This window comes from Thalassophryne amazonica, chromosome 5 (genome assembly GCF_902500255.1).
Source record: "Thalassophryne amazonica chromosome 5, fThaAma1.1, whole genome shotgun sequence".
Classification (NCBI taxonomy): Eukaryota; Metazoa; Chordata; class Actinopteri; order Batrachoidiformes; family Batrachoididae; genus Thalassophryne; species Thalassophryne amazonica.
In genome coordinates this window covers 34,654,593-34,681,116 of record NC_047107.1, presented here as the reverse complement: position 1 = coordinate 34,681,116, position 26,524 = coordinate 34,654,593, and the positions used below count along the sequence as shown (strand labels likewise).

At 41.3% G+C, this 26,524-nt stretch overlaps 2 protein-coding genes across 2 annotated transcripts in view; one reads left to right on the top strand and one right to left on the bottom strand.

The window, feature by feature from the left end:
* bin3 (bridging integrator 3) overlaps nt 1-10,985 on the top strand; it is a 120,924-nt gene extending 109,939 nt beyond the window's left edge. The window contains exons 7-10 of the mRNA XM_034169983.1: nt 2,485-2,626; nt 3,663-3,797; nt 9,811-9,969; nt 10,015-10,985. Coding sequence (XP_034025874.1) covers nt 2,485-2,626; nt 3,663-3,797; nt 9,811-9,957 — 424 coding nt within the window. The 3' untranslated portion in view covers nt 9,958-9,969; nt 10,015-10,985. The remainder of the gene's footprint in view (nt 1-2,484; nt 2,627-3,662; nt 3,798-9,810; nt 9,970-10,014) is intronic.
* Nucleotides 10,986-14,157: 3,172 nt separating this feature from the next.
* The window catches only part of acsl2 (acyl-CoA synthetase long chain family member 2), a 48,582-nt gene continuing 36,215 nt past the window's right edge, over nt 14,158-26,524 (bottom strand). Inside the window, 7 exon segments of the mRNA XM_034169969.1 lie at nt 14,158-15,246; nt 16,178-16,249; nt 16,338-16,439; nt 20,495-20,638; nt 22,188-22,304; nt 24,678-24,766; nt 24,842-25,010. Coding sequence (XP_034025860.1) covers nt 15,106-15,246; nt 16,178-16,249; nt 16,338-16,439; nt 20,495-20,638; nt 22,188-22,304; nt 24,678-24,766; nt 24,842-25,010 — 834 coding nt within the window. The 3' untranslated portion in view covers nt 14,158-15,105.

The following is a 26,524-nucleotide window of genomic DNA, read 5'->3' as shown; positions in this document are numbered from 1 at the left end:
TTCACTGTGAACTGTGGCTTGAATTCAGAGTTTGGGGGTCGTCTCACAAACTGTCTGCGGCCCTTGGACCCAAAAAGAACAATTTTACTCATCAGTCCACAAAATATTCCTCCATTTCTCTTTAGGCCAGTTGATGTGTTCTTTGGCAAATTGTAACCTCTTCTGCACATGTCTTTTATTTAACAGAGGGACTTTGCGGGGGATTCTTGCAAATAAATTAGCTTCACACAGGCATCTTCTAACTGTCACAGCACTTACAGGTAACTCCAGACTGTCTTTGATCATCCTGGAGCTGATCAATGGGTGAGCCTTTGCCATTCTGGTTATTCTTCTATCCATTTTGATGGTTTTCTGTTTTCTTCCACGCGTCTCTGGTTTTTTGTCCATTTTAAAGCATTGGAGATCATTGTAGATGAACAGCCTATAATTTTTTGCACCTGCGTATACGTTTTCCCCTCGCCAATCAACTTTTTAATCAAACTACACTGTTCTTCTGACCAATGTCTTGAACGTCCCATTTTCCTCAGACTTTCAAAGAGAAAAGCATGTTCAACAGGTGCTGGCTTCATCCTTAAATAGGGGACACCTGATTCACACCTGTTTGTTCCACAAAATTGATGAACTCACTGAATGAATGCCACACTACTATTATTGTGAACACCCCCTTTTTCTACTTTTTTTTTTTACTAATAGCCCAATTTCATAGCCTTAACAGTGTGCATATCATGAATGCTTGGTCTTGTTCAATTTGTGAGAATCTACTGAATCTACTGGTACCTTGTTTCCCATGTAACAATAAGAAATATACTCAAAACCTGGATTAATCTTTTTAGTCACATAGCACTACTATTATTCTGAACACTACTGTACTTATGTACATGTTATTTCTTAGGTTTTTGTTTGTTTGTTTTTTTTAAATGAATTTGCAAAAATCTAAAAAAAAAAAAAAAAAAACTTCTTTTCCACATTGTCATTATGGGGTATTGTGTGTAGAAGTTTGAGAAAAAGAAATTTATTTCATCCATTTTAGAATAAGGCTGGTAACATGGAAAAAGTGCAGCGTGGTGAATACTTTGTGGATGTACTGTCGAAACTTGAGGACTGGCATCCACCCCTTCTGTAATCTGGGCCAAAGTAGTATTTTATAAATAGCGGTAGAACGTGGGCTTTGAGGCTGGGCTGAGCCCAGCTCCGTGATGTCACTCAAACGCTACAAGACCACTCCTTTTTCAACTTCCTGTCGGAAACAATCCCTGCTTGTCTGAAACTGCGGCACGGCTCACGTCACTCGCTGCCCAACCTCCCGCCCTCTAGTGAGACACAGCAGCATGCCGCAGCAGTCGAGCTTTTCACTATCAATCCACAGGTGCCTGGAGGTTCCTGCATCTGCTGCACGCGCAGAGGAGCAGAAATCACGGAGCCCACTCATTCTGTGTTTAATAACTCAGTGGACAGAAGCTCACATCCTAAATGATCGTAGTATTGTGCCTACACAGCTGATGAAAAGCCTTAAATGAGTCATCAGCAAACTCTGAATCTCACTCATTACGATCGTTTTCATCACTGACTTACTCATCAGAGACACCTGTGCAAATAATGTTGTGGCCTCCTTTTCAGCACCATCATTAATGTGTATTTACATCTTCCAAACTCACTCAGGTCATGCTCGCGGTTAGGTCCTTCGCTGAAGCTGAAGATGTCCACTGAGATTTGAATTACAGCTCACACTCGTCTCTTATGGCCCTGCCATCGTCACATTATTTTGACTTTTTATTGGTTTTAGGAAAGGATTTAAATGAACAATTAGGCCTGCAGTTGTGGCAAAGCACATAAATTGTGCATGCATTATATGATGCTGTAAATTGTGTATCTTTATTGTGGTTTTTATATCCGGATATATTAAATTTTATTTTTTCCTCTGGAGTCTGAGTATATACTGTATATAGCACACCTCCCCCTTACATCCCATTAAGAGCAGGCACATTAACCAGTGCAACAAGTCCCAGGACGAAGCTCAGACTCCTGTTGCTAAGTTACAGATGAGTGTTTTGCTATTTTTAGTTCTGAAGACTGGGATTCTCGTTGCAAGAATATATATTCATTTGGAATATGATAATTCTCACAAAATGAATTGTTCCATGCCGTTTTGAGCTACAGTAATTAGATAATAGATTAGAAGAAGCTTAATGCAGAGCTATCCTCTGGGGTTTGAGAGTAGCGCTACAATAAGATGTCTAGGAGAGGGATTTTATTAATTCATAATGACTTTTATTAAGGTATGATAGGACACGGGATGCATGCCGGCAGGTTTTATGGAGCAAAGAAAGCCGTTTTACAGATTTTAATAACTTTATCTCCCAGAAAATTCTGTGCTCCGTTCCCCCATGTTGAAGTACTTTGTCTACAACAATTTGTTTTTTGTGGGTGTGCGCGACTGTGCCTCAGAGGTTGTGTCTGAAGTTTGCCGTGCGCTGTTTTTCTCAGGTACAGCGGCGTCTTCCCCAGCCTCAACATGGCCGTGAAACGCCGGGAACAAGCGCTGCAAGACTACAAGCGTTTACAGTCCAAGGTGGAGAAGTATGAAGAGAAAGAAAAAACTGGACCCGTTATGGTGAAACTACATCAGGTAGCGTCAAGTGCATCCACGAGAGCCGTGCACGTGTCAGACCGGTTGAATGCTCCCGCTGTCTGCGGAGGTGCAGCATTCATTTGCTTGTACGCGTATTGTGAATAGAGCGCAGTAAGAGGGAAGAAGACAAATGATGACTGGATATCAACAAAAATAGTCGAGCACATGCATACTGTACATGTGCGCTGCCGCTTCTCCCACGCAAGCTACCAGGCTCTCAAGTAGGGCCATGTTTATTTATTTTATTTAGAAGTCTCAAAAAATGGAAAAAAAAAAAGCTGTTGCACATCTACAGGCACGTAATTGAGAATTGCAGACATGCACACACACTCCATGGGGCTACTATAGAGGCGCGCACATTCACAGATCGTGCTGCTGCGTTGCCTGTGCTATTGCCTCTTAACACATCCTCACACGGCGCGCCACCCACACACTTTGAGAAAAGCATTATCAGGGGAACAAAGCCTGGAAGAGGCCCCTGTACCAGCGCCCTTTGATTCCCTCTGCACTTAAAGAAGCCACCCCGACACAACATGAGTGTGGCGTTTCAGCGGGCATGTGTAAAGAAAACAAAGGTGGTGAGACCGCACCGTAATGCAGCAGACAAACGGTATGCTGTGGGTTCCATGTAGCAGCTCCTCTCCTCTCACACGTATCCATCGTGCCTTCCATAACTGCTCGCCGGCAGCAGACTACCCACTAAAACATTCACACGCACATCACTGGTGCTGGAGTCCACTCACAGCCAAATCTGCCCACATTACCCACTCCTGCTCACTCTGCTCATGATTACAGCCTTTATCCCCCCGCTCCCACTCCGTGGGAATTAAACGCGTATCTTTTTTTTTTTTCTACAATAACAAAGGGAGACTAATAATGGCTGAAGTGCTGAAACACTTGGAACAGGTATGTATGTTTTCCTGTTCTTGGCCGTCTGAATTATTGTAAAGTGCACTGACGCTGGAGATGTAGAAGTTAGAGCTGAAGGTGAACACTGTTTGCTTGTTTTTTTTTTTTTCTGTCCACACCCCAGGCCAGAGAGGAGCTCAGACCCATCCGAGAAGATTTTGAAGCCAAGAACAAGCAGCTGCTGGATGAGATGCCCAAGTTTTACCAGAGTCGCATCGACTACTTCCATCCCAGCTTTGAGGCCCTCATCCGAGCACAGGTTAATGTGTGATATTTATTTATTCAGTCCTGTGGGCTCAGAAACGCGACCCGCGGAGTGCTGTTCTGGCCTCTGAGTGTTGGTTAGACTGTGATGGACGGCGTTGTGTCGTCCTGGCAGCCTGTCTCCCTCCCGCACTGGTAATGTGATTAAGCCGCAGTGACGGCCCACACCGAGGCCTCATCTGTCTGGCTCCACGGCAGCCCACCTCTAACCTGACACGCTCCTGCTGCTTTTAAAGCAGGTGGACGTCGCCGTGCCCCCCTTCCCCCCACCAACAGCAGCCTGGACATGTCATTTCCTCTGTGGGACAGTCACAGGCACAATCTTAATTAGGAAACCAAATTATACTGAGATAATGACTATAGACGATTCGTCTGATCATCTCTATGTGAAGAGCTAAAAACAACATGAGATGGTTTAACAAAAAGTACTTCTGACCTTTTTGTATTTTTCAAGCACAGTTTCAAATTTGTCTGGTATCAGGGTTTAATTCTTGGTTTTTGATCTTTTTAAACTAAACATTTGGGTTTTTGCACTGTTGATTTTACAAAACAGATTCTGTAGATTTAAGATGTTGTCACGGGCTCCAGGAAATTGTCGTAGGCTCTTAAAAGTGTAATTTAGAAAATCACAGCATGTTTTGGAAATTTTTTTTTTTTTTTTTTTTTTTTTTTAAAGCTGATGTACAGCTCAGAGTGAGGGGAAAAAACAAAAGTGAAGAGAAATTTGACACAATTTAATAATGCTGGTTACATTTCACGGGGCATCAGAAGTGTTCAGAACAGATCCATAAGTGTTGAAATAATATTTCCTTTATTTTAGAGATGCATTGATTTGACATGATTGGGTTCCAGTCCCTCTGATTACAGGGTTTCCAGATTAATTATAATTCTACAAACCTCACTTTGTTGAATTGATTGTGGGGTTTTTTTCTTCATGTACTTGGTGTGTGTGAGCTGACATGACTTCTTGTGAAGACTCTTATGAAAGACTTATTTTTGTGATTTTGGGTGGGGGGGAATTGAGGAAGAGACGTGCGACAAACAGTCACACTGTAGCTTGTTGTGCCTTAAAGCATATCACCGTTTGAACCTTAGGGCCCTGTCACACCTTGACGGTTTAGCCTGCGTATGCTGATCGTATTAAAAATTCTGGCGTACAGTGACGTACGTTGAATAAGTTATGCAGCTGTCACACCTTGATGATTTAGCCAGCGTAAGCTGACAGCCCCATTTCGGTTTGGGTCAGTACTGCACGGTATGGTATGGGTCAGAACCGTTAAGTCTGGCTTGGTTTGCGTTTCCACCACTGACAGAACCCTTTGACATACACTTTGATATTGACAAACACGTATTCTGTTGTGCTGCCTCTCCTCTCTACACAGAGGCCAAACAGTAATTTAACATGTTTTTATTTTCGTCTTGGTGGATCATGAGATTTATTTTCATCGTGAGCAGAATGCTGAAGAATCAATTGATGTCTGGTAAATGTTGATGTGAATGAATGAGGCGCTGTGACTCTTTCAACTTTTAAAATTAATTTGCTTGTGGCACAAAGCATGTGTGTTCTCTGAGGCTGAGAAACACATCCAAAGCAGACAAACATAAAGGGTAAAGTAAGTCCCTTCGGCTGCTCCCTTGTTTGCACTCTGTGTCACCACAGCAAATCCGAGGTGGATCTGCATGTTGAATTGACAGGTTTTACACCGGATGTCCTTCCTGACACAACTCCACATTACATGGAGAAATGTGGTAGTGGTGAGGTTTGACACGGGAACCTTCTGCATTGAAACCAAGTGCACTAACTACTTGGCCACCACCCCTATGCAACAGACAAACACAAAGGGACTTCTTTTAAAATGCTATGTTTCTTCAGCCATGACAAGGAATTTAAAAGTATTTTCAGATGTTGTTTTCCAAAATCAGGGCGCTTTATGTGGATACGTTTTTGTCAGGCTGCGATGATGAATCAGACTGAAACGAAAGGCTTTATACAACCCCTGGCAAAAATTATGGAGTCACCGGCCTCGGAGGATGTTCATTCAGTTGTTTAATTTTGTAGAAAAAAAGCAGATCACAGACATCACACAAAACTAAAGTCATTTCAAATGGCAACTTTCTGGCTTTAAGAAGCACTATAAGAAATCAGGAAAAAAAATTGTGGCCGTCAGTAACGGTTACTTTTTTAGACCAAGCAGAGAGAAAAAAATATGGAATCACTCAATTCTGAGGAAAAAATTATGGAATCATGAAAAACAAAAGAACGCTCCAACACATCACTAGTATTTTGTTGCACCACCTCTGTCTTTTGTAACAGCTTGCAGTCTCTGAGGCATGGACTTAATGAGTGACAAACAGTACTCTTCATCAATCTGGCTCCAACTTTCTCTGATTGCTATTGCCAGATCAGCTTTGCAGGTTGGAGCCTTGTCATGGACCATTTTCTTCAACTTCCACCAAAGATTTTCAATTGGATTAAGATCCGGACTATTTGCAGGCCATGACATTGACCCTATGTGTCTTTTTGCAAGGAATGTTTTCACAGTTTTCGCTCTATGGCAAGATGCATTATCATCTTGAAAAATGATTTCATCATCCCCAAACATCCTTTCAATTGATGGGATAAGAAAAGTGTCCAAAATATCAACGTAAACTTGTGCATTTATTGATGATGTAATGACAGCCATCTCCCCAGTGCCTTTACCTGACATGCAGCCCCATATCATCAATGACTGTGGAAATTTACATGTTCTCTTCAGGCAGTCATCTTTATAAATCTCATTGGAACGGCACCAAACAAAAGTTCCAGCATCATCACCTTGCCCAATGCAGATTCGAGATTCATCACTGAATATGACTTTCATCCAGTCATCCACAGTCCACGATTGCTTTTCCTTAGCCCATTGTAACCTTGTTTTTTCTGTTTAGGTGTTAATGATGGCTTTCGTTTAGCTTTTCTGTATGTAAATCCCATTTTCTTTAGGCGGTTTCTTACAGTTCGGTCACAGACGTTGACTCCAGTTTCCTCCCATTTGTTCATTTGTTTTGTTGTGCATTTTCGATTTTTGAGACATATTGCTTTACGTTTTCTGTCTTGACGCTTGATGTCTTCCTTGGTCTACCAGTATGTTTGCTTTTAACAACCTTCCCATGTTGTTTGTATTTGGTCCAGAGTTTAGACACAGCTGACTGTGAACAACCAACATCTTTTGCAACACTGCGTGATAATTTACCCTCTTTTAAGAGTTTGATAATCCTCTCCTTTGTTTCATTTGACATCTCTCATGTTGGAGCCATGATTCATGTCAGTCCACTTGGTGCAACAGCTCTCCAAGGTGTGATCACTCCTTTTTAGATGCAGACTAATGAGCAGATCTGATTTGATGCAGGTGTTAGTTTTGGGGATGAAAATTTACAGGGTGAGTCCATAATTTATTCCTCAGAATTGAGTGATTCCATATTTTATTCCCTCTGCTTGGTCTTAAAAAAAGTAACCGTTACTGACTGCCACAATTTTTTTTCCTGATTTCTTATAGTGTTTCTTAAAGCCAGAAAGTTGCCATTTGAAACTGCTTTTTTTTCTACAAAATTAAACAACTGAATGAACATCCTCCGAGGCCGGTGATTCCATAATTATTGCCAGGGGTTGTATTTGCTCAGTGTGTGAATGGTGTTAATATTTGAAACAGTCTGAACTGTTCGCATGAGGACTGCAGCTTTGAGGCAATCAATAGACAGGATTAATGGACGTATTTCAACTTATGAGTAACTTACAAGAAACGCGTGTCAACAATCGCATAACTTGCCTACACCTTCTGGGCTGCGTATGCCGGACGTATCAGACATTCGTTGAAAATATTGTGCATGCCCAAAATTGTTCGATGTACTGGCTGTATTATGCTTCAGTGTGCTCTTAACTTGTACAAAACTTACCCATAAGTAAAGTGTCTTTTATTGTCATTGTAGATACATATATATACAACGAAATTTGTTCTCTGTATTGAATCCATCCTAACACTAGGAGCAGTGAGCAGCCACAGTCTGGGGACCAACTCCAGATGTAGAGACTCTGCCTTGGTCAGGGGCAGAGAAAGGAGCAGATCCTAAATAAACATGTTTTTGATTGTGGGAGGAAACCAGAGCGCACGGAGTAAACCCACACAGACAACATGCAAACTCCACACAGAAAGGGTGGGAACCAATCCTTCTTGCTGCGAGGTATCACTGCTAACCACTAAGCAACCGTGTTGCCAACCTTTTAGAGGTATGCCAGCATTTTTAATACGCTCGGCGTACGCTGGCTAAATTGTCACGTGTTAGAAACCACATGTGGATCAGTGTCCAGTCTGTCAGCACTGACTGTCCAGTTCATCCACCAATAAAGATGAGGTTAATCGACAATAAAAATAATTGGTTGCAAATTCACATACCTGAGTGTGTGCCCCCCCCCCCCCCAAAAAAGCTCAATTAAGAATTTGCTGAGATTTTGCTTTATTGGTGAATGAGCACTCATTTTTTAATACTCCACCGGTTAGTGTTCTGACCACCTTCATTCCTCGTGTTGTCACGCACACATGAACACATGCAGCCACACGTGGGCGGTCAGAGGGCCGGCGGCGCTCCTCTCGGGCCTCGCCGCATGTGTTGTCCACTCCCGTCTCCCCGAGCCGCTGTTGCTGCTCAGATCCCACGGCAGCTCCAAAGACAAAAGACTGTCTTTGTTTTGAAGCTTCATGAGCCTCGTCCCGCGACACGCTCTCAGGCTGACCCATGCACCTGTACACATGCTGATGAATTGACACATTGTCTTGAAATAATGTTTGCTCTCTCTGCTGTGGCTTATTTCCTCTCTCCTTTTATGAGCAGATTATCTTAGTCTCTTGAGCTGGTTTTATTTTTAGGCTTAAGATGTCACAACATTCGATGTCTCCCGAAAGATGAGGAGATGGGTCGCGTTTGACCACCGGCTCTGTTTTGTGTCGGAGGCGGTTACGGTCGTGTTTGTTCCTGCTGGTGGCTCCAGTAATTGTAATAGCAGCGTGTCATTGCTGCAGTGAACATCCAGACACTGTTTGGCGTACATTATCGTCACCACTCATACGAACGTTTCCGATGGGCCTTTCAACAAGCCACTTTTGAAGAAAATGAAAAAACAAGACCTTGCTTTACCCCCACAAACAGCAGTAACCCATTACTTACAGCCCACTCCTATGGTTTAGGTGACAAGTATTGGTATAAACATCGAAAAGTCGTTCACACTGAGCACTTTCCAAAATGCTTCCATTAAGCGGTTTAGAAACATGGCTTTTTCTTTTGTTGTTTTTGTTCCTCTTCTTGTCACACAATGTCAAATCTACACATGATACAGTGAGAAAATGTAAGATCGATTTAGACTCATTTTCAGGTTGACCTGGACATTATACTGTCATGACCCTGAGCAAATCAGTGGTTGGTATCTTGGCTCAGCTCAGGTTTCAGCTTACAGTGGAAGTAGCCTACATGGAGCAGTAGATAAGCCAACGATGCCCCCTTCAGAGAATGCAATGGTGTACGTAGCCGCATGGATAAATATTGAAGTGTGTGTGTGTGTGTGTTTCAGGGGGTTGTATTTCCCACTACTTCATTCTCTGCCTTCTCTTCTGGAGTCTTGTAATGTGATTAAAGTCTGTTAATCATCAAAGGAGCTCTCGAGGGAGCCTGACTCATGAACTGAAGGGAAGAATCAGAGGTGGGAAGTGTCAAGAAAGCTTTGAGTGAACACTCACTATCTGGTGTTCAGATTGGGAGAGAAAAGCAGGCGTGCTACCCACGGAGGCACCGTCGGGTTTGACGGCCTCTTCATTCACTTCTCATTAGCAGGATTGACGAGGTACGAGACCAGCAGCTCCATGTTAGTCTAATAGTGCGAGTCAGGTTAGACTGTGCCACTTTTTTTTTTTTTTTTGAGTCCTTAAACTTCTGTCTTTCCTGTGAATTGACCCAGGACATTTTTTTTTTCTTCCATCTTCCAGGTGGTTTATTTTACTGAAATGTACAAGATCTTCAGTGAGTTAACGGAGCAGATCGATCAGGCTGGGCTGACAGACGAGCAGCGGGAGAAAGAGACGGAGGCCAAGCTCAGCGAGTTGCGAGCTCTGTCTATCGTCGCTGATGACTGAAGGAGGCCGGGACGGGATCCTTAAAGGGCTTTGTGAATGGAGCACGCTCTGTCAGTCTCCTCCACACTGCTCATTCAGGCCCACAGCCGAGTCCCTAACGTGATTATCACTTTGTTTCCTCGTGGCCCCGTCACCCCCAAACCACCCTCCCATTTAGCCCTGCTCGTTTTGATGTTCTATTGTCACTGTGCAGCTGAAATGTCACATTAATTAGGCCATCAGCCGAGTGCAGCGTTAAAAGCCAACATGCCTTTTCTTACGTTTATGAAACAGTTCTTTTCACGAGTCTTTCTTGGCCAAACACTCTTTGTTCTCCGAGAAAATACGTGTTGGACATATTTCTTACTCGCTCCTTATTACAGCACTTTGAAATGACACTACAGACCCTGATGTTTTATAGAACCAAACACTGATGAGGTTTATATTTTGGATTTTGTCTTATCTTGGCTGGGGATGTGACCACACAGCTGACCTCTGAAGTCCGCATGCTGGCTGCATCCATCTCAAGTAGAATCTGTCAAAAACTGAAGCTCTTGCACCCTCTCGTGGCAAACAGTGATCATCTTAACTCTTTCTTCACAAATCCTTTGTTCTGTTGGTGTTTCAGCTTGTCTGGTCAGTAAAAGCTTCTCCCATCATTGTTGTCACTCTTAAGAAAAAATCTTGTGTACTTGGGGTCAGAGGTCAGGTCATTTGGCTTCAGCTTGGCAGCATGATGTTCTGGGCCATGCACACGACTCCCGTTATATCAGTGGATTGCTGTAGTGTCATATCAAGTTTATTTATTGATGCCGTTTCATATTTAAATTATTGAAATTGCATGTAAATTTTTTTTAACAATGCAATCTGCAACGTGTTTGTTTCATGTGGTATTTCATGAAGGTGTTTTTCTGAATCAGTAATGAAGGTTTATGTTGAGTAATGGTTAATTTTAACACTGTTTTAGTTCATATTAACTGTGGGTTTAAGTTTTTAAAATCCAATGATTCCATTTTGTGTAATAAATGAATAAATGTCAGAAGATTTAACAGTCTGTTAACTCGTGTGTGTCTGATCACATCACAAACAAGAGCAGCACAAAATAAAGCACTGAGTCACGTCTTTCAAAGGTTTCAGCAGCAGCAGCAACATTTGTGCGCTTAACGTGCCTACTCTTGTAACGCCTTATGTATTTTAAACAGCTCATTTTGACATTTTGTTAACCAAAATATTGATGTATTGTTGAAATGTTGGTGCTATGTCCTGAGATATTAAGCCATAAAAAGTATTCCACGTTATTTGATAAAAATTTCAGAAAGGTTAGTTTGGACTATGACTGAATTCTATGGTCTTATGGGGTAAAAACAAAAAATATTTAGGTCAATTTCAGTTTGTACAGGGGTCAAAAGTTAAAAGTTGCTCCACTTTTGTTAAGTGGTGCAAATTGTTGGTTGAGCTACTAGGATTAATAGAATAGTTGTGACTGTTGAGTGCTTGTTCTGCAAAGTAAAGGTTAAACAAGGTAGACATCCATTGGAACCTGACATGACGATACCCTGTAACATAATTGACATGATGCAAACGATTCTTTTTAAAAACTGTACTAACCAATAATTTGCATTAATTTTTTCCCAAATTATGGCAACTATACCTTTTTAGAATCTCTCTGATCAGACAAATGTGGTATAGTTTTCAATATGATTGGCGCATCTTTTCATTTTGACCCCTGTGTAATTCTTCAATTGACCTACCTGGGTGCCTGTTGAAAATTCAAGTGGACACCCTGCCTTTTCAAAAGGGTAATGTCTAAGGTTTTGTTTTTTTTTGCCACATTTGGTGCTTGCATCACTATTTGAAATATTTTTCAGTTATCCGCTGTACTAATAGGACTAATATTTTTGGAGAAATTAGATATATTAGCTAACAACAGTCAACAATGGACATGTTGATATCGCCATTAATCAGTCCCTGGTAACCAGACAAGCTCTGAACAAAGGGAATATCTCAACCTTGCCAGTTGTAAAACACATCAACTGACCGCATCAAATAATAAATGCAATTAATTATTCACAAAACTTGCCCATTTTAATTTCCTGCACTTTCACTTAAAAGCATAGAAACTTTGCATAATTTATCACCACCCTTGGAAAATGTCAGATACCTATTTTATAAACACTGCTCAATCTAGAGTTTATTTTTTTCTGAATACAAAAAAAACAAACAAACTGACATGCTGGCGTAAGTCTGATCATGAAATAAGCTGGCCACAGGCACTGTGACCTTCAGGCAGTGGTGGGCACAGCTAACCAAAACATTTTCGCAGTCTTGGTACGCTCTGCAACCTGCTGTAGGAAAGCATCATTTACCCTGACAGGATACAGTGGTCCGGCGATGAGGCAGAGGTCTTGAAATGAAAAGCAGGTTTGAATTATGGTTTTGCTTTAAAAATAAAATTATTCCGGATAGAATAACTACATTAATGTAAACTCTTAAAATGTACAAAGTGATATATAACACATCTGTTAATTTTAAAATAATGCACTAATTCTGAAGATTTGAACATTAACACAGATGCCCAAAGGGGATTATGGGTAACTAATCCTCCACTCATACTGATTGGTTGATTCATTCATTCTGTGCAAAAAAAAAACAAGTGAATCAATGTAACATGGTGTTTACAAATAAATGTGCTTTTGTAAAAATTTTTTTTTTTCATTTGTATAAAAAAAAATTTCAAGATCCCGCTAGACAGCATCTAAACACACGTGTGATGACATCACAACTCTATCCGGTTAGGGAGACAAGGATTCTTTCAAAAACTGTCAAAAAACTTTCTAGTGTGTGGTTGGAGTTGTGTGGCGATAGTAATCGCCGTTTGAATGCTTGACTAACGATGTCAGTCACACAAAGAAATCAAATAATAGTGAAAACATGTTTGGTGTGTCATAACAGATGAAGCAGTCGCTCCATGAGACATAACATCAAGCCTGGTTCACATGGCAAGATAATTAGGCCAATATCGGACCCGATCTTTCCCTTCCGACAATCTTAAGTACGCCCCAACAATCGTGATGCTGCTAAATATAATCTTATCAAAACGAAGCAAGAAATCTGGACTTAGTACGTTGACTTTTGAAGATATCGTTTACAGGCATCCAGCTTCGTTCATGTAGCTGGTGCGGTATCAGAATTTTCAAACTGTTGAAAAATGTGAACGAATCCTGACGACAACCTCAATTCATCTGTATTCCGTTTTGCTTTCTGTCTTGACGGTTCCTCATCGTTTGTGAAGTTCCTGTACCGCCAGCCTTACATTTGATTGTCGTCCAACTTTGTCCAACCTCCAGCCTCTCAATGTCTCTCACCCCGATGTGCGTGTGCGTGCACACGTTGTCAAGACAATGCAGCTGCAGCAAGTCTGGACAGCACAGACTCGCTGCAGAAATGATCACACGCTGGCACTTCATTTTGATTTTGTTTAAGAGCATCAAGGTCACCATTCGCTTCATTTTTATTTTGTTACTTTCTTCTTTTATGCGCTCTGTAATCGCAGGCTTTTTGGTGATGGGAGACATCCAGGCTTATTCGTCCACTTTTTGACGATTTGGGACTTTAGGACTTTTTTCCTACCTTCAGCTAATGCCGTGTGACCGGGCCCTTAAATAAATGGCCTGAGAGAGACAGAGACACACACAAATTCCAAGAAGATGTAGCATTATCACATACTTAGTATTTAATTCTTTTCCTATTATTTTCCTGAAATTCATTCATGCTATATATATATATATATATATATATATATATATATATATATATAGAGCGAAATCACAAAGCTGCCTCAAGGCGCTTCACATGGGTAACATCTAACCTTAGTGTCTTTTTAAACAAATCTCCATACAAACGCTATTTACAGAGTTAAACTGTTGTCGTCATAAACTTGCTTGTTGCAACCCTGAATACAACAGTTATGTTTTAATTCAGTTTGCAAATTGAAATTCAAACAACCTTTTTCAGACTATTTAGAAAATGGATGAACAATGATCCAAGAATGACCCTGAACCATTTGCTACAAATGGACCAACTCACTAACACAGAACTACAGTTACTGCCTTCTATGAGACAGTGTCCCTTTAAAAGCCACGTGTGTGGAAAGAACGGCAGCTGTGCAACTCAGACGACTATGTTAAAATACAGGCAGATGTTTAACACAAATAGCTGCGATTCTCATCCTTTCAAATCCAGATCAATTTACCAGGAAGTATTCTCAATGAGTCACAGCTCAGGACATGACTCTACCCGTTTGATTAGTAACTGTAAAAGGTTTCTTGCTTGCATGACATTCTAAGTGTTCTGTACACAACTCTATGTCTATAATGTGACATTAGTATTCAAAAATGGTTCTGGTCCCATTTGCTGCTGCTCACTACACATGGACTGAAAAATTCCAAATGTGTCTGACTCTAACCTGAATCCACCACTGCTGCACATCAACCATGACATTTTCCTTATTTTGCCTATGGAGTGTAGACTCAACTTTAATTCAAGAAAAAAAAAAAACTGCATAAACTATTTAGGAATTATGGCCATTTGTATACACAGTCTATTTTCAGAGGTCATAAGTACTTGGCCAAAATAAATGTATAGTGTTATAAATACAAATCATTTTCATAGCTTATCTGGAAACAAGTCACGGGATAGAGACGGGGACATTTCCAAGTCACTGAATGTGTCCCGGACTTCATTTACATCCATCTTTAACAAACACAAACAGTGTGGTACTGTAAGGTAAATGTGTCTGCAGTGACCATTCAAGAAATAGACAAATGAGGGAAGCCACAAAGACACCACTGACGAATCTGTATGAGTTATAGGCTTCTGTAAGTGTTGTTACAGACACTGTGCATAGCACAAATTCCTTGACTTCTTTCAAGAAAACTGGCTATAAAAGCAATTATTTGTATAAAATGTAATTATTTAGTTTGTCCAATTAGGCTGGCTATAAAAATGGCTGTTTCTAAATGGTTAATGTGATATTTTTGTTAAACCCCCTTGAATTAAAGCTCAAAGTTGACATTACAAGCACATCTTGTACTGTACAGAATGTTACTCTCCAAATACTTATGGACACGGGCCGCATTCCCTTTATTGGACAGCAGTGTGTGACAGCCTTTAAAGGGGCATCTTGCTGTACATGCTTGCTAACTGTTCCTGAAACACTCGGCGGATGTCACTGCGTTTAGTTTTGAAGGTGGGTGTGAGAAGGCCGTTGGCAACAGTGAACATCTCTGGATGCAAATGAATGTTTTTCACCTGAAAGGAGCAAAAAGTACAACATGAAACAGTCAGAATCCAAGTAACGGCTTACCAGGGCCGGTTTCATACAGAAGTCTAATTTTCAGTCTACTAAACTTAGTCAACTATGGTTAGTCGCCCAACATTAGCTGTCTAATCACAGGTTCACATCAACAGCTAAAATTGTAGATTAGCTGTGTTACGTCAGTCAATAAATTTAACGGGCATAGCGACCTCGCGAGTGTCACTGCCAAGCAATGCCTCCAATGCATGAGAGCTTTGTTTACTTCTGGGTTGGTCGCAACCGCAACGTGTGTTAGACTCCTGCCGGCACCCGCAAAACTATTAGAATTTATGCCTGCACAATAATAGAGATGCACTGATTTTGTGTCTTCTCTCATGCAGAAGAAAACTCATCATTTAGGGTATTAAGTGATTTGTGGGGTTGTCTGTTTCGTTTCCTTGGTCTGTGTCTTTTGATGCACTGGTCAGGAGTAGCGCTCCTATTTCATTGTTTTCATTTAGTTTAAAGACTGTTTCATATATGTACCATATATAGGCATGCGGTGTTGCTACGGTAACTCTTGCTGCGGCTGCATCTGTCTCGGCTGTTGTCTGCTCATAAGTGCCAAATGAACATCCCTCACGCTTTGGCACACGGTCAACTTTGAAACACGGTTGGTTTTGCTGATAAGCTGCTGAAAGGTCCCACGGGTGCCATTTTTGAGGTAAGACACTGAAGTTTTGCCAACTAAAATAAGATTAGCCTCCTCTGTAGCAGGCTAAAAACTTTAGTTGGGTAACGAAAAACTTTAGCCGACGAAGCACTTTGTGTAACGTCTAACGTCAAAAGATTAATAGACTAAGTGGGTTTAGTCAACTAAACAAGATCAGACTACTTTATGAAACTGGGCCCAGGTTTAAATCTTTTTTTGGGGGGGGGTCTCACTTGTTCAAAGGATTTGAGTCCCGCTTCTTTGCCCACGGCTCTCATGTCCTTCAGGACTTCGCTCTTTACATCCTGTTTAACACAACAGCATCAGAGTTTGGAGTAGACGTGTGTCAAAACACTGAGTTGCTGCCATGTTACAAAATTAGATGCAACATACAGGATTCAGGCACAGTTCCTCATGGGATCCAACAAATCCTCGATCTTTAGCCCAGTCGGCGAACACCTCGGGATCCGGCACAACTATGCCAATGAGATACGACTGGACGTGAAATAAGAGGAAAGTATTCAGTTAATTCAGGAAGAAATTATTATAATATACAGTCAGTGTGGCCACTTTGTTAGGCACGTGTGTACACCGCGCAGATATCTAACCAATCATGTGGCATCAAATTGAGGCAGAAAAGAAAACACAGTCAACAGGTTCAGACCAAACATCAGTACAGGAAAGAAATGTGATCCAGTTTGGATTGACTGTGGAATGATTGTCGGCGCCAGTGGCTGGTGGTTTCAGTTTGTCACAAACTGCTGATCTGCTGGGATTCTGTCACACATGACTGCTGAGTTTAGAGAAACAAAAACCGTGCAGCAGTTCATTGGCTGAAACGGTTCAGCAACACTAAGTCAAACACTGCGGCAGGAACAGGCACAACAAAACTAGGTAGAACAAGAAGTTATTAATAAAACACTGTTTGATGAAATCCTTTCCACAGGATTGTGTTGACTTGTGCCTACGTGGAGATCTGACAACAACCACCACCTGTTCCCAATTTAATGGGTTTCTATGTAGGGTTGTTTTTGCAAATCCTCAGTACTCCACCTCCTGAACACAGTTTATTTAAACTTGAACTCACAGCAAATATAATATTTTTTTTCAGCTTATGTATCTACTGAACGTTGTACAAATTGTGAGGAAATATATTTTATTCAGCTTATGTACTTACTGAAATGTTGTGCAAATAGTGGGAAATTTGTTGGCGTTATCAAAATGTCTCCTCAGTGTTGTCAAGTTAAACTCAGTCACAAGGAACAGTCGCAAGGCTTTCACAGTAAAAAGTATTTGCTGGGATGCTGGCATTAAATGATTTATTGTGAAACGGTGCTAGCAACATGAACTATCTGATCAAATCAAATCAATTTTATTTATATAGCGCCAAATCACAACAAACAGTTGCTCCAAGGCGCTTTATATTGTAAGGCAAAGCCATACAATAATTACGGAAAAACCCCAACGGTCAAAACGACCCCCTGTGAGCAAGCACTTGACGACAGTGGGAAGGAAAAACTCCCTTTTAACAGGAAGAAACCTCCAGCAGAACCAGGCTCAGGGAGGGGCAGTCTTCTGCTGGGACTGGTTGGGGCTGAGGGAGAGAACCAGGAAAAAGACATGCTGTGGAAGAGAGCAGAGATCAATCACTAATGATTAAATGCAGAGTGGTGCATACAGAGCAAAAAGAGAAAGAAACACTCAGTGCCTCATGGGAACCCCCCAGCAGTCTAAGTCTGTAGCAGCATAACTAAGGGATGGTTCAGGGTCACCTGATCCAGCCCTAACTATAAGCTTTAGCAAAAAGGAAAGTTTTAAGCCTAATCTTAAAAGTAGAGAGGGTGTTTGTCTCCCTGATCCGAATTGGGAGCTGGTTCCACAGGAGAGGAGCCTGAAAGCTGAAGGCTCTGCCTCCCATTTTACTCTTACAAACCCTAGGAACTACAAGTAAGCCTGCAGTCTGAGAGCGAAGCGCTCTATTGGGGTGATATGGTACTATGAGGTCCCTAAGATAAGATGGGACCTGATTATTCAAAACCTTATAAGTAAGAAGAAGAATTTTAAATTCTATTCTAGAATTAACAGGAAGCCAATGAAGAGAGGCCAATACAGGTGAAATATGCTCTCTCCTAGTCCCTGTCAGTACTCTAGCTGCAGCATTTTGAATTAACTGAAGGCTTTTCAGGGAACTTTTAGGACAACCTGATAATAATGAATTACAATAGTCCAGCCTAGAGGAACTAAATGCATGAATTAGTTTTTCAGCATCACTCTGAGACAAGACCTTTCTAATTTTAGAGATATTACGCAAATGCAAAAAAGCAGTCCTACATATTTGTTTAATATGCGCATTGAATGACATATCCTGATCAAAAATGACTCCAATGTTGATGATGTTGTTTAACTTTGCTACCAGTAACATCAGTGAGCCACGCCATCTTGGAAGTACGAATGTTACGATGTAAAAATAAATGTATGTAAAGGTTTAATGTCAAAACAAAGGTTTTGAAAATTAATCCCCAAAATTTTCATAATTAAGGATGCCCATCATTGTGCCAGGTGCAAGCCACATCCGAAAGCTGAGGTCGATCTGACAAATAAAGAGATATGTGAGCCACATACCCACACACAGACGTTTCTTGCTTTATAGCGAGATAATTCACACAGTATATGAAAACCACCGGATGAAATTTAAACCCATCCTGAAATTTTTTTTTATTATAATTTTTATTATAAATTTTTTGTCACTCATCTTCCATCGCTTTTCTGGGATTGGGTCGCGGGGCAACAGCTCCAGCAGGGGACCCCAGACTTTCCTTTCCCGGGCCACATTAACCACCTCTGACTGGGGGATGCCGAGGTGTTCCCAGGCCAGTGTGGAGATATAATCTCTCCACGTAGTCCTGGGTCTTCCCTGTGGTCTCCTCCCAGATGGACGTGCCTGGAACACCTCCCTAGGGAGATGTCCAGGAGGCATCCTTACCAGATGCCCGAACCACCTCAGCTGGATCCTTTCAACGCGAAGGAGCAGCGACTCTACTCCGAGCTCCCCACGGATGACCGAACTTCTCACCCTATCGCTAAGGGAGACACCAGCCACCCACCTAAGGAAGCTCATTTCAGCCGCTTGTACCCGTGATCTAGTTCTTTCTGTCTTTCAGTTGTGAACCGATCCAGTGAGTGTTGGAGGTCACCGGCTGAATAAGCCAACAGGACCACATCATCTGCAAAAAGCAGTGATGAGACCCTGAGCCCACCAAACCAGAAACCCTCCTCCCCGGATTACATCTCAATATCCTGTCCGTGAATATCACAAACAGGAATGGTGACAAGGCGCAGCCCTGGCGGAGGCCAACCTTCACCGGAAACGAGTCCGACTTACTGCAGAGCACCCGAACACAGCTCTCGCCCCTCAACCATACTCCCGCAGCACCTCCCACAGTATCTCCCAGGGTACCCGATCATACGCCTTCTCCAAGTCCACAAAACACATGTAGACTGGGTGGGCATACTCCCAGGCACCGCCCAGGATCCTTGTGAGAGTGAAGAGCTGGTCGGTTGTTCCACGACCAGGATGGAACTCGAATTGTTCCTCTTCAATCAGAGGTTTGACTTCTGACACTCCGCCAGAAGCACTTTGGTGTCAACCAAAAGTTCTTCTCCATGGTTGGTCCGAACTCCTCCCACACCCGCTGCTTTCCCTCCCTCACAGCAGAGGCTGCTGCCCTTCGGGCCTGTCGATAATGGGTGTTATCATATACAAATGAGTACACGGGAGTATTTCAAAAATCGTTTTTGGAAAAACAATTGATAACATCACACATAATAGTAATGCAGAGTTCACACAGACTTTGGATGAAAATGTCCTCACACAGAGAGGTTTAAGATCTCTGAAACAATTCACTTATTATTTACATATTAAAAGCCAAGTGACCTCTGTACATGTACGCATGCACATGTTTGGCTTCGATCATGGATAACCTGGGGAGAGCTGACATTTATCGTTTGGTATGCTTGTGTATTTTGGGTCAAGGATGAACGCTGCAAAAATGGAAACTTTGTAGGACTAATATTTTTGGAGAAATTAGGGATATTAGCTAACAATTCAAAATCATTACAGAAGCTTTGCAAAAATGAAAAATGACAGCCAGCTATTTTATAAAAACTACCCGATCTAGCGAACGTGGATCCCCACGGGCAACGTCTAGTTAAAATTATTATTATTATTTCACAAAATATGCAGCACCCTGTACGCAAGAAGCTTTCCATAAAATCCTACCAATAAAATGTTTCTTTTTCTTCTATTTTGCAGCTGGAGATCACAAAAAAGCCACCTTCAGGTCTTTTTTTCAGGATTCTTTCCCTGGAAAATGAGGTGGTCAGGATGGAGATATCTGATGAACTGGTGTGAAATGACCTTTTCAACTTAACTTAATGAATTTCAACTAAAACAAATACTTCATGTCCATATATATGTGGACTTAATTATTTGCTGCACGTGTCTGCATGGACCTAATAAACTGGCCGCGGATCAGCTGTCACACAGGTACCTGTAAACTGTCGCCATGGATGAACACTTGCAGCACAGGGAGTGAACGCATGTAGACATTCTCTATCTTCTCTGGAGCAACGTACTCGCCCTGAGACAGCTTGAAGATGTGTTTCTTCCTGTCGATGATGCGAAGTGTCCCATTCTGGCAGAACAGCAGAAACATTTTTTTCCCCTTTTTACAGGTCTGATCGTGAGATGTACAGTAGTGTTCAGAATAATAGTAGTGCTATGTGACTAAAAAGATTAATCCAGGTTTTGAGTACATTTTTTATTGTTACATGGGAAACAAGGTACCAGTAGATTCAGTAGATTCTCACAAATCCAACAAGACCAAGCATTCATGATATGCACACTCTTAAGGCTATGAAATTGGGCTATTAGTAAAAAAAAAGTAGAAAAGGGGGTGTTCACAATAATAGTAGCATCTGCTGTTGACGCTACAAACTCAAAACTATTATGTTCAAACTGCTTTTTTAGCAATCCTGTGAATCACTAAACTAGTATTTAGTTGTATAACCACAGTTTTTCATGATTTCTTCACATCTGCGAGGCATTAATTTTGTTGGTTTGGAACCAAGATTTTGCTCGTTTACTAGTGTGCTTGCGGTCACTGTCTTGTTGAAACACCCATTTCAAGGGCATGTCCTCTTCAGCATAAGGCAACATGACCTCTTCAAGTATTGTGACATATCCAAACTGATCCATGATACCTGGTATGCAATATATAGGCCCAACACCATAGTAGGAGAAACATGCCCATATCATGATGCTTGCACCACCATGCTTCACTGTGAACTGTGGCTTGAATTCAGAGTTTGGGGGTCATCTCACAAACTGTCTGCGGCCCTTGGATCCAAAAAGAACAATTTTACTCTCATCAGTCCACAAAATATTCCTCCATTTCTCTTTAGGGCAGTTGATGTGTTCTTTGGCAAATTGTAACCTCTTCTGCACGTCTTTTATTTAACAGAGGGACTTTGCGGGGGATTCTTGCAAATAAATTAGCTTCACACACGCGTCTTCTGTCACAGCACTTACAGGTAACTCCAGACTGTCTTTGATCATCCTGGAGCTGATCAATGGGTGAGCCTTTGCCATTGTGGTTATTTTTCTATCCATTTTGATGGTTGTTTTCTGTTTTCTTCCATGCGTCTCTGGTTTTTTTGTCCATTTTAAAGCACTGGAGATCATTGTAGATGAACAGCCTATAATTTTTTGCACCTGCGTATAGGTTTTCCCCTCCCCAATCAACTTTTTAATCAAACTACGCTGTTCTTCTGAACATCTTGAACGTCCCATTTTCCTCAGGCTTTCAAAGAGAAAAGCATGTTCAACAGGTGCTGGCTTCATCCTTAAATAGGGGACACCTGATTCACACCTGTTTGTTCCACAAAATTGACAAACTCACTGACTGAATGCCACACTACTATTATTGTGAACACCCCCTTTCCTACTTTTTTTTACCAATAGCCCAATTTCATAGCCTTAAGAGTGTGCATATCATGAATGCTTGGTCTTGTTGGATTTGTGAGAATCTACTGAATCTACTGGTACCTTGTTTCCCATGTAACAATAAGAAATATACTCAAAACCTGGATTAATCTTTTTAGTCACATAGCACTATTATTATTCTGAACACTACTGTACATACTGATTATTGTGTGTGTGTGTGTGTGTATACGCGTGCTTACAGACTGCCACTCTCCCACGTCTCCGCTGTGCAGCCAGCCGTCACTGTCCAACGTGCTGGCGGTGGTCTCAGGGTCCTGCAGGTAGCCCTTAAACACGCTGGGACCACGGATACAGATCTAAGAACAGAGGGGAGCCAGGGTGATTTGGAGAGGAGCATTATGGATCTGTATGCATAACTGATCCTGACCACTGATCCTCATTGAGTACTTTTGACTGAGTGCTGATGTTTGATCACCTTCCCTTTTATTTAGTTCCACATCAAAATGTACTTGTTTCTTCTGGAGCCCACTCTAGTAAGGTGGCCAACCCAAGACAAGAGAGTCCTCGTTCCCCAAAACATCTTGGTCTGATATCTGATGATATTTAATGGCTGGTTGTCAGTATCTTATGTTGTGTACTGGTTCACCGGGTCATTCAGAAAGGAATGGTAGTAGTAATAATGTAGTACTCATGCAGTTATTGTACAAACTCTCCCTGCTTTACGGAATAAACATTTAAAAAAAAGACAGATTTCATGAATCTCATTGCAGGTCTGACTTCACAGCTGCTGGACATAAAAAAATAACTCCTTTTAACAGCCATGTTCCAGAACAAGTAATCTATTTTTCATCAACCCTAAACTTTGTAATTGAACAAACAGAGATTTCTTGGAAATTTTCTTTTTCCCTAAAATGGAGGGAGGGGAGGTTATGGGGGAGGATTTCCTTACATTTCTCATCACATATGTTACTGTACAGATTATATCATTATTTTCTGAAAAGATAAGAGCCATAGAGTCATTTACAGGGTGACCCCCCCCCTCCCAAAAAACCCCCAAAGCCCATAAAAATTGTAATAAATCCTACAAAGGTCCAGCAAATTTCATAAATATTGTTCCAATCGTCTTCCCCAACATGTCTTGGTCAACCGAGGAAAAGACTTTTTGCCTGGAGGCCTATTTTGCCAACAATTCATATCATTTGGAGCATAATTTTGAATAATAGCATAAAGGTCACACATGTCACTGTGGAATTGTGTTGTGTATCAGTTTTTGTTATTGACGAGTTGTGTGCCAAATAAATAAGTTCAAAGAACATGACTTTTATGCAAAGCCACCAAGATAACTGAAACTTTGGGAAATGATCGTACACAGACTGAAGTTTAAGTCCAACAAACTTAAACAAATTTGCTGGACCTTTGTAGGATTTATAACAATTTTTGTGGGCTGGTTTTTTTTTTTTTGGGGGGGGGGGGGGGGGGGGCACCCTGTATGATTCACCAACACAGGATTGTCATTATAAAAAAATAGTAGATTTTCCTCACCTAAAATTTGAAAATGAAATATTCTGACCATCAATTTGAAACAAGCTTTGCTCCTTTCTATTTATTAAATCAATCAATCAGAAACTGTTCATATTCTGGGTTTATTTCTGGGAGGCTGACAGGGATCTATTACATTTCACAGAAGAAAAAATTGATTATTACAAATTTTTTAAGACGACTTTTCAAAATCAATATTTAATTTTTGTTTTTGAGACCATTTTCACAACTGTGTACGTTGACTACTGGTTTGTATCTCTGATGGATCAATTAATGTAAAAAAAATAAATAAATAATATAACGCAATGCTAAACTACCCTCGGCTGTATGAGCATTATGTTCTTTCTAATTTTCAGTTGTTTAAGTAATTATTAGGTTGCAAAAACAGCATTTTCAGTTTCAGAAGTGTTTATCTGTCTCTAGCTTTTACATAATATGTGTATATGAGCTTTTGAAAAGACTGGACATTAGCTTTGAGTTAGCAGACGTTAGCATGCACGCTAACGTCTGCTAAATGTCTTAAATCACTTCAGAGGTATTATTAGGTTCTAAAAACAATGTTTTCAGTTTTAGAAGTGTTTATTTCTCACTCGCTTTTACATAATATATGACAAAAAGGATATATTTACATACAAGTATTGGTTGAAATAAAAGGATTAATAAATGGAATAGTTTTGACTGTGTTGAATGTTTGGTCTCCAAGGTAAAGGTCAAACATGGTCAACATCCAATGGATTCTATGACGTGACATGTCACCCTGTAACATGAAAACTAAGCATGACAGATGGTGCAAAGTATTCCTTATTAGAACCCTATTAACCCAAATAATAATTTTTTTACTGAAATTGGAGCAACTTTAAATTTTGATCCCTGTACAAACTATTTTTGCTGATTTTACCTCATAACTCTGGAACATTCCATCATAGATAGTCCAAACTATACCTTTTTGGAATCGTTATGATCAGACAAGCAATGTGATATAGTTTTCAACATGACTGGAGTATTTTTAAAGTTTGACCTCTGTGTAATTCTTCATTGAGCCCTACCTGGCTACAGCTACCACCCTGGGATGGCTATCACACTTTTTGTGTGTAGGCCATGGTACACTGAGGCTGGATTCTAAATGTCATTTCATCCCCTTAAGTGGTACTGAAAACCTGCTTGGCCCATGGACTAAAGGACAAACTCACCTCTCCTTCGCCATTTTTAGCGTAATAGTTCATCTCAGGAATATCGATTAGCTTCACCGTGACACCGGGCATCGGTGGACCGACATGACCTGACAAAGACACGCACGCTCCTGAGCATCACAAGCTGCCAGCAGAAAGGATTCAGAATCACGTGTGTAGCAAACCTGTGCTCCAGTCACCCGGCATGGTGAAGGTGCAGCCTCCAGTGCACTCTGTCTGACCATAACCCTCAAAGATCATACAGCCGAGGGTGGCTCTGAGGAAGGTCAACACAATGGGGGAAATCGGTGCTGAAGCCGTTAGGACAAACCGCACATTACCTCCCAAACCAGCCTGAAATACAGGTAATGTATGAAACATGTGAAAGTACTCAAATGTAGTGGAAATCTAAATTCACAATGCCAAATGAAAATGTCAGAGCTGTCATGTTTACCTCTTTGCATGAATCTCAATATCCTATGGTACTTTTTGTAATATCCTAGCATTCAATACAAAAACAACACATTGCTCCATCTTACCCCACTTGTGAACAAGACCCCAAGATACTTGAACTCCTACAGTTGGGGCAGTAATTCTTCCCTGACCCAGATGGGACAAACAATCCCAGCCACTTCACACTTGGGCTCAAATCTGCCCAGTGCACATCGGAGGGCACATTCTGATGTTCAAGCAAACACAGTCACGGTGAAGAAAGATCTGAGCCAGAAGGTGCTCACCTATGGTCATGAACTTTGGGTAATGACTGAAAGAACAAAGTCATGGATACAAGTGGTGGAAATGAGGTTCCTCCATCAGGTATCTGGGTTTAAACTCTGGGACAGGGAGAGAAGCTTTAATATCTGAGAGGGACTCTGAGTTGAGCCGCTGCTTCTTTGCATAAAAAGGAGCCAGCTGAGATGGTTTGGCACCTGGTGATGATGTTCCCTGGTCGTCTGCCTGGAGAGTTCAGGCACATCGAACTGGGAGGAAGCCCCTTGGAAGACCCAGGACATGCTGGAGGGATTGTCTCTCTTAGTTGGTTTAGAAATGCCTCGGGATATCCCAGGAAGCATTGGAGGATGTGCCTGAGGATGGGCAAGTGTTTTCTAAGCTGCATGGTCTGCTGCCACCACGACCCGCACCCAGATATGCGGCAGCAAATGATTGAAAAACATACTGCGTTTAGCAGGTATAACCACTGATGATATTGTAGCACAATATTTCTCAAAACACAAAAATGTCAATGAGTGAGTGAGCGAGCGCTCCCAAAATTCATCATTTCAAACTTAAATGTTTATCTTTGTATCAAATGTCCAAAACACTTGTTTAAGAGTAAGACACATTTTATCATGAGGACTTCCTACAATGTGTACAGTGTTCCCTCGTTTATCGCGGGAGTTACGTTCTAAAAATAGCCCGCCATAGGTGAATTCCTCGAAGTAGTAGCATTATTTTTTTTACAATTATTATAGATGTTTTAAGGCTGTAAAACCCCTCACTACACACATTTTCTCACTTTTCTCTCCTGTGTAAACACTCTCAAAGATATAATAATCAGGTCCCATCTTATCTTAGGGACCTCGTAGTACCATATCACCCCAATAGAGCGCTTCGCTCTCAGACTGCAGGCTTACTTGTAGTTCCTAGGGTTTGTAAGAGTAGAATGGGAGGCAGAGCCTTCAGCTTTCAGGCTCCTCTCCTGTGGAACCAGCTCCCAATTCAGATCAGGGAGACAGACACCCTCTCTACTTTTAAGATTAGGCTTAAAACTTTCCTTTTTGCTAAAGCTTATAGTTAGGGCTGGATCAGGTGACCCTGAACCATCCCTTAGTTATGCTGCTATAGACGTAGACTGCTGGGGGGTTCCC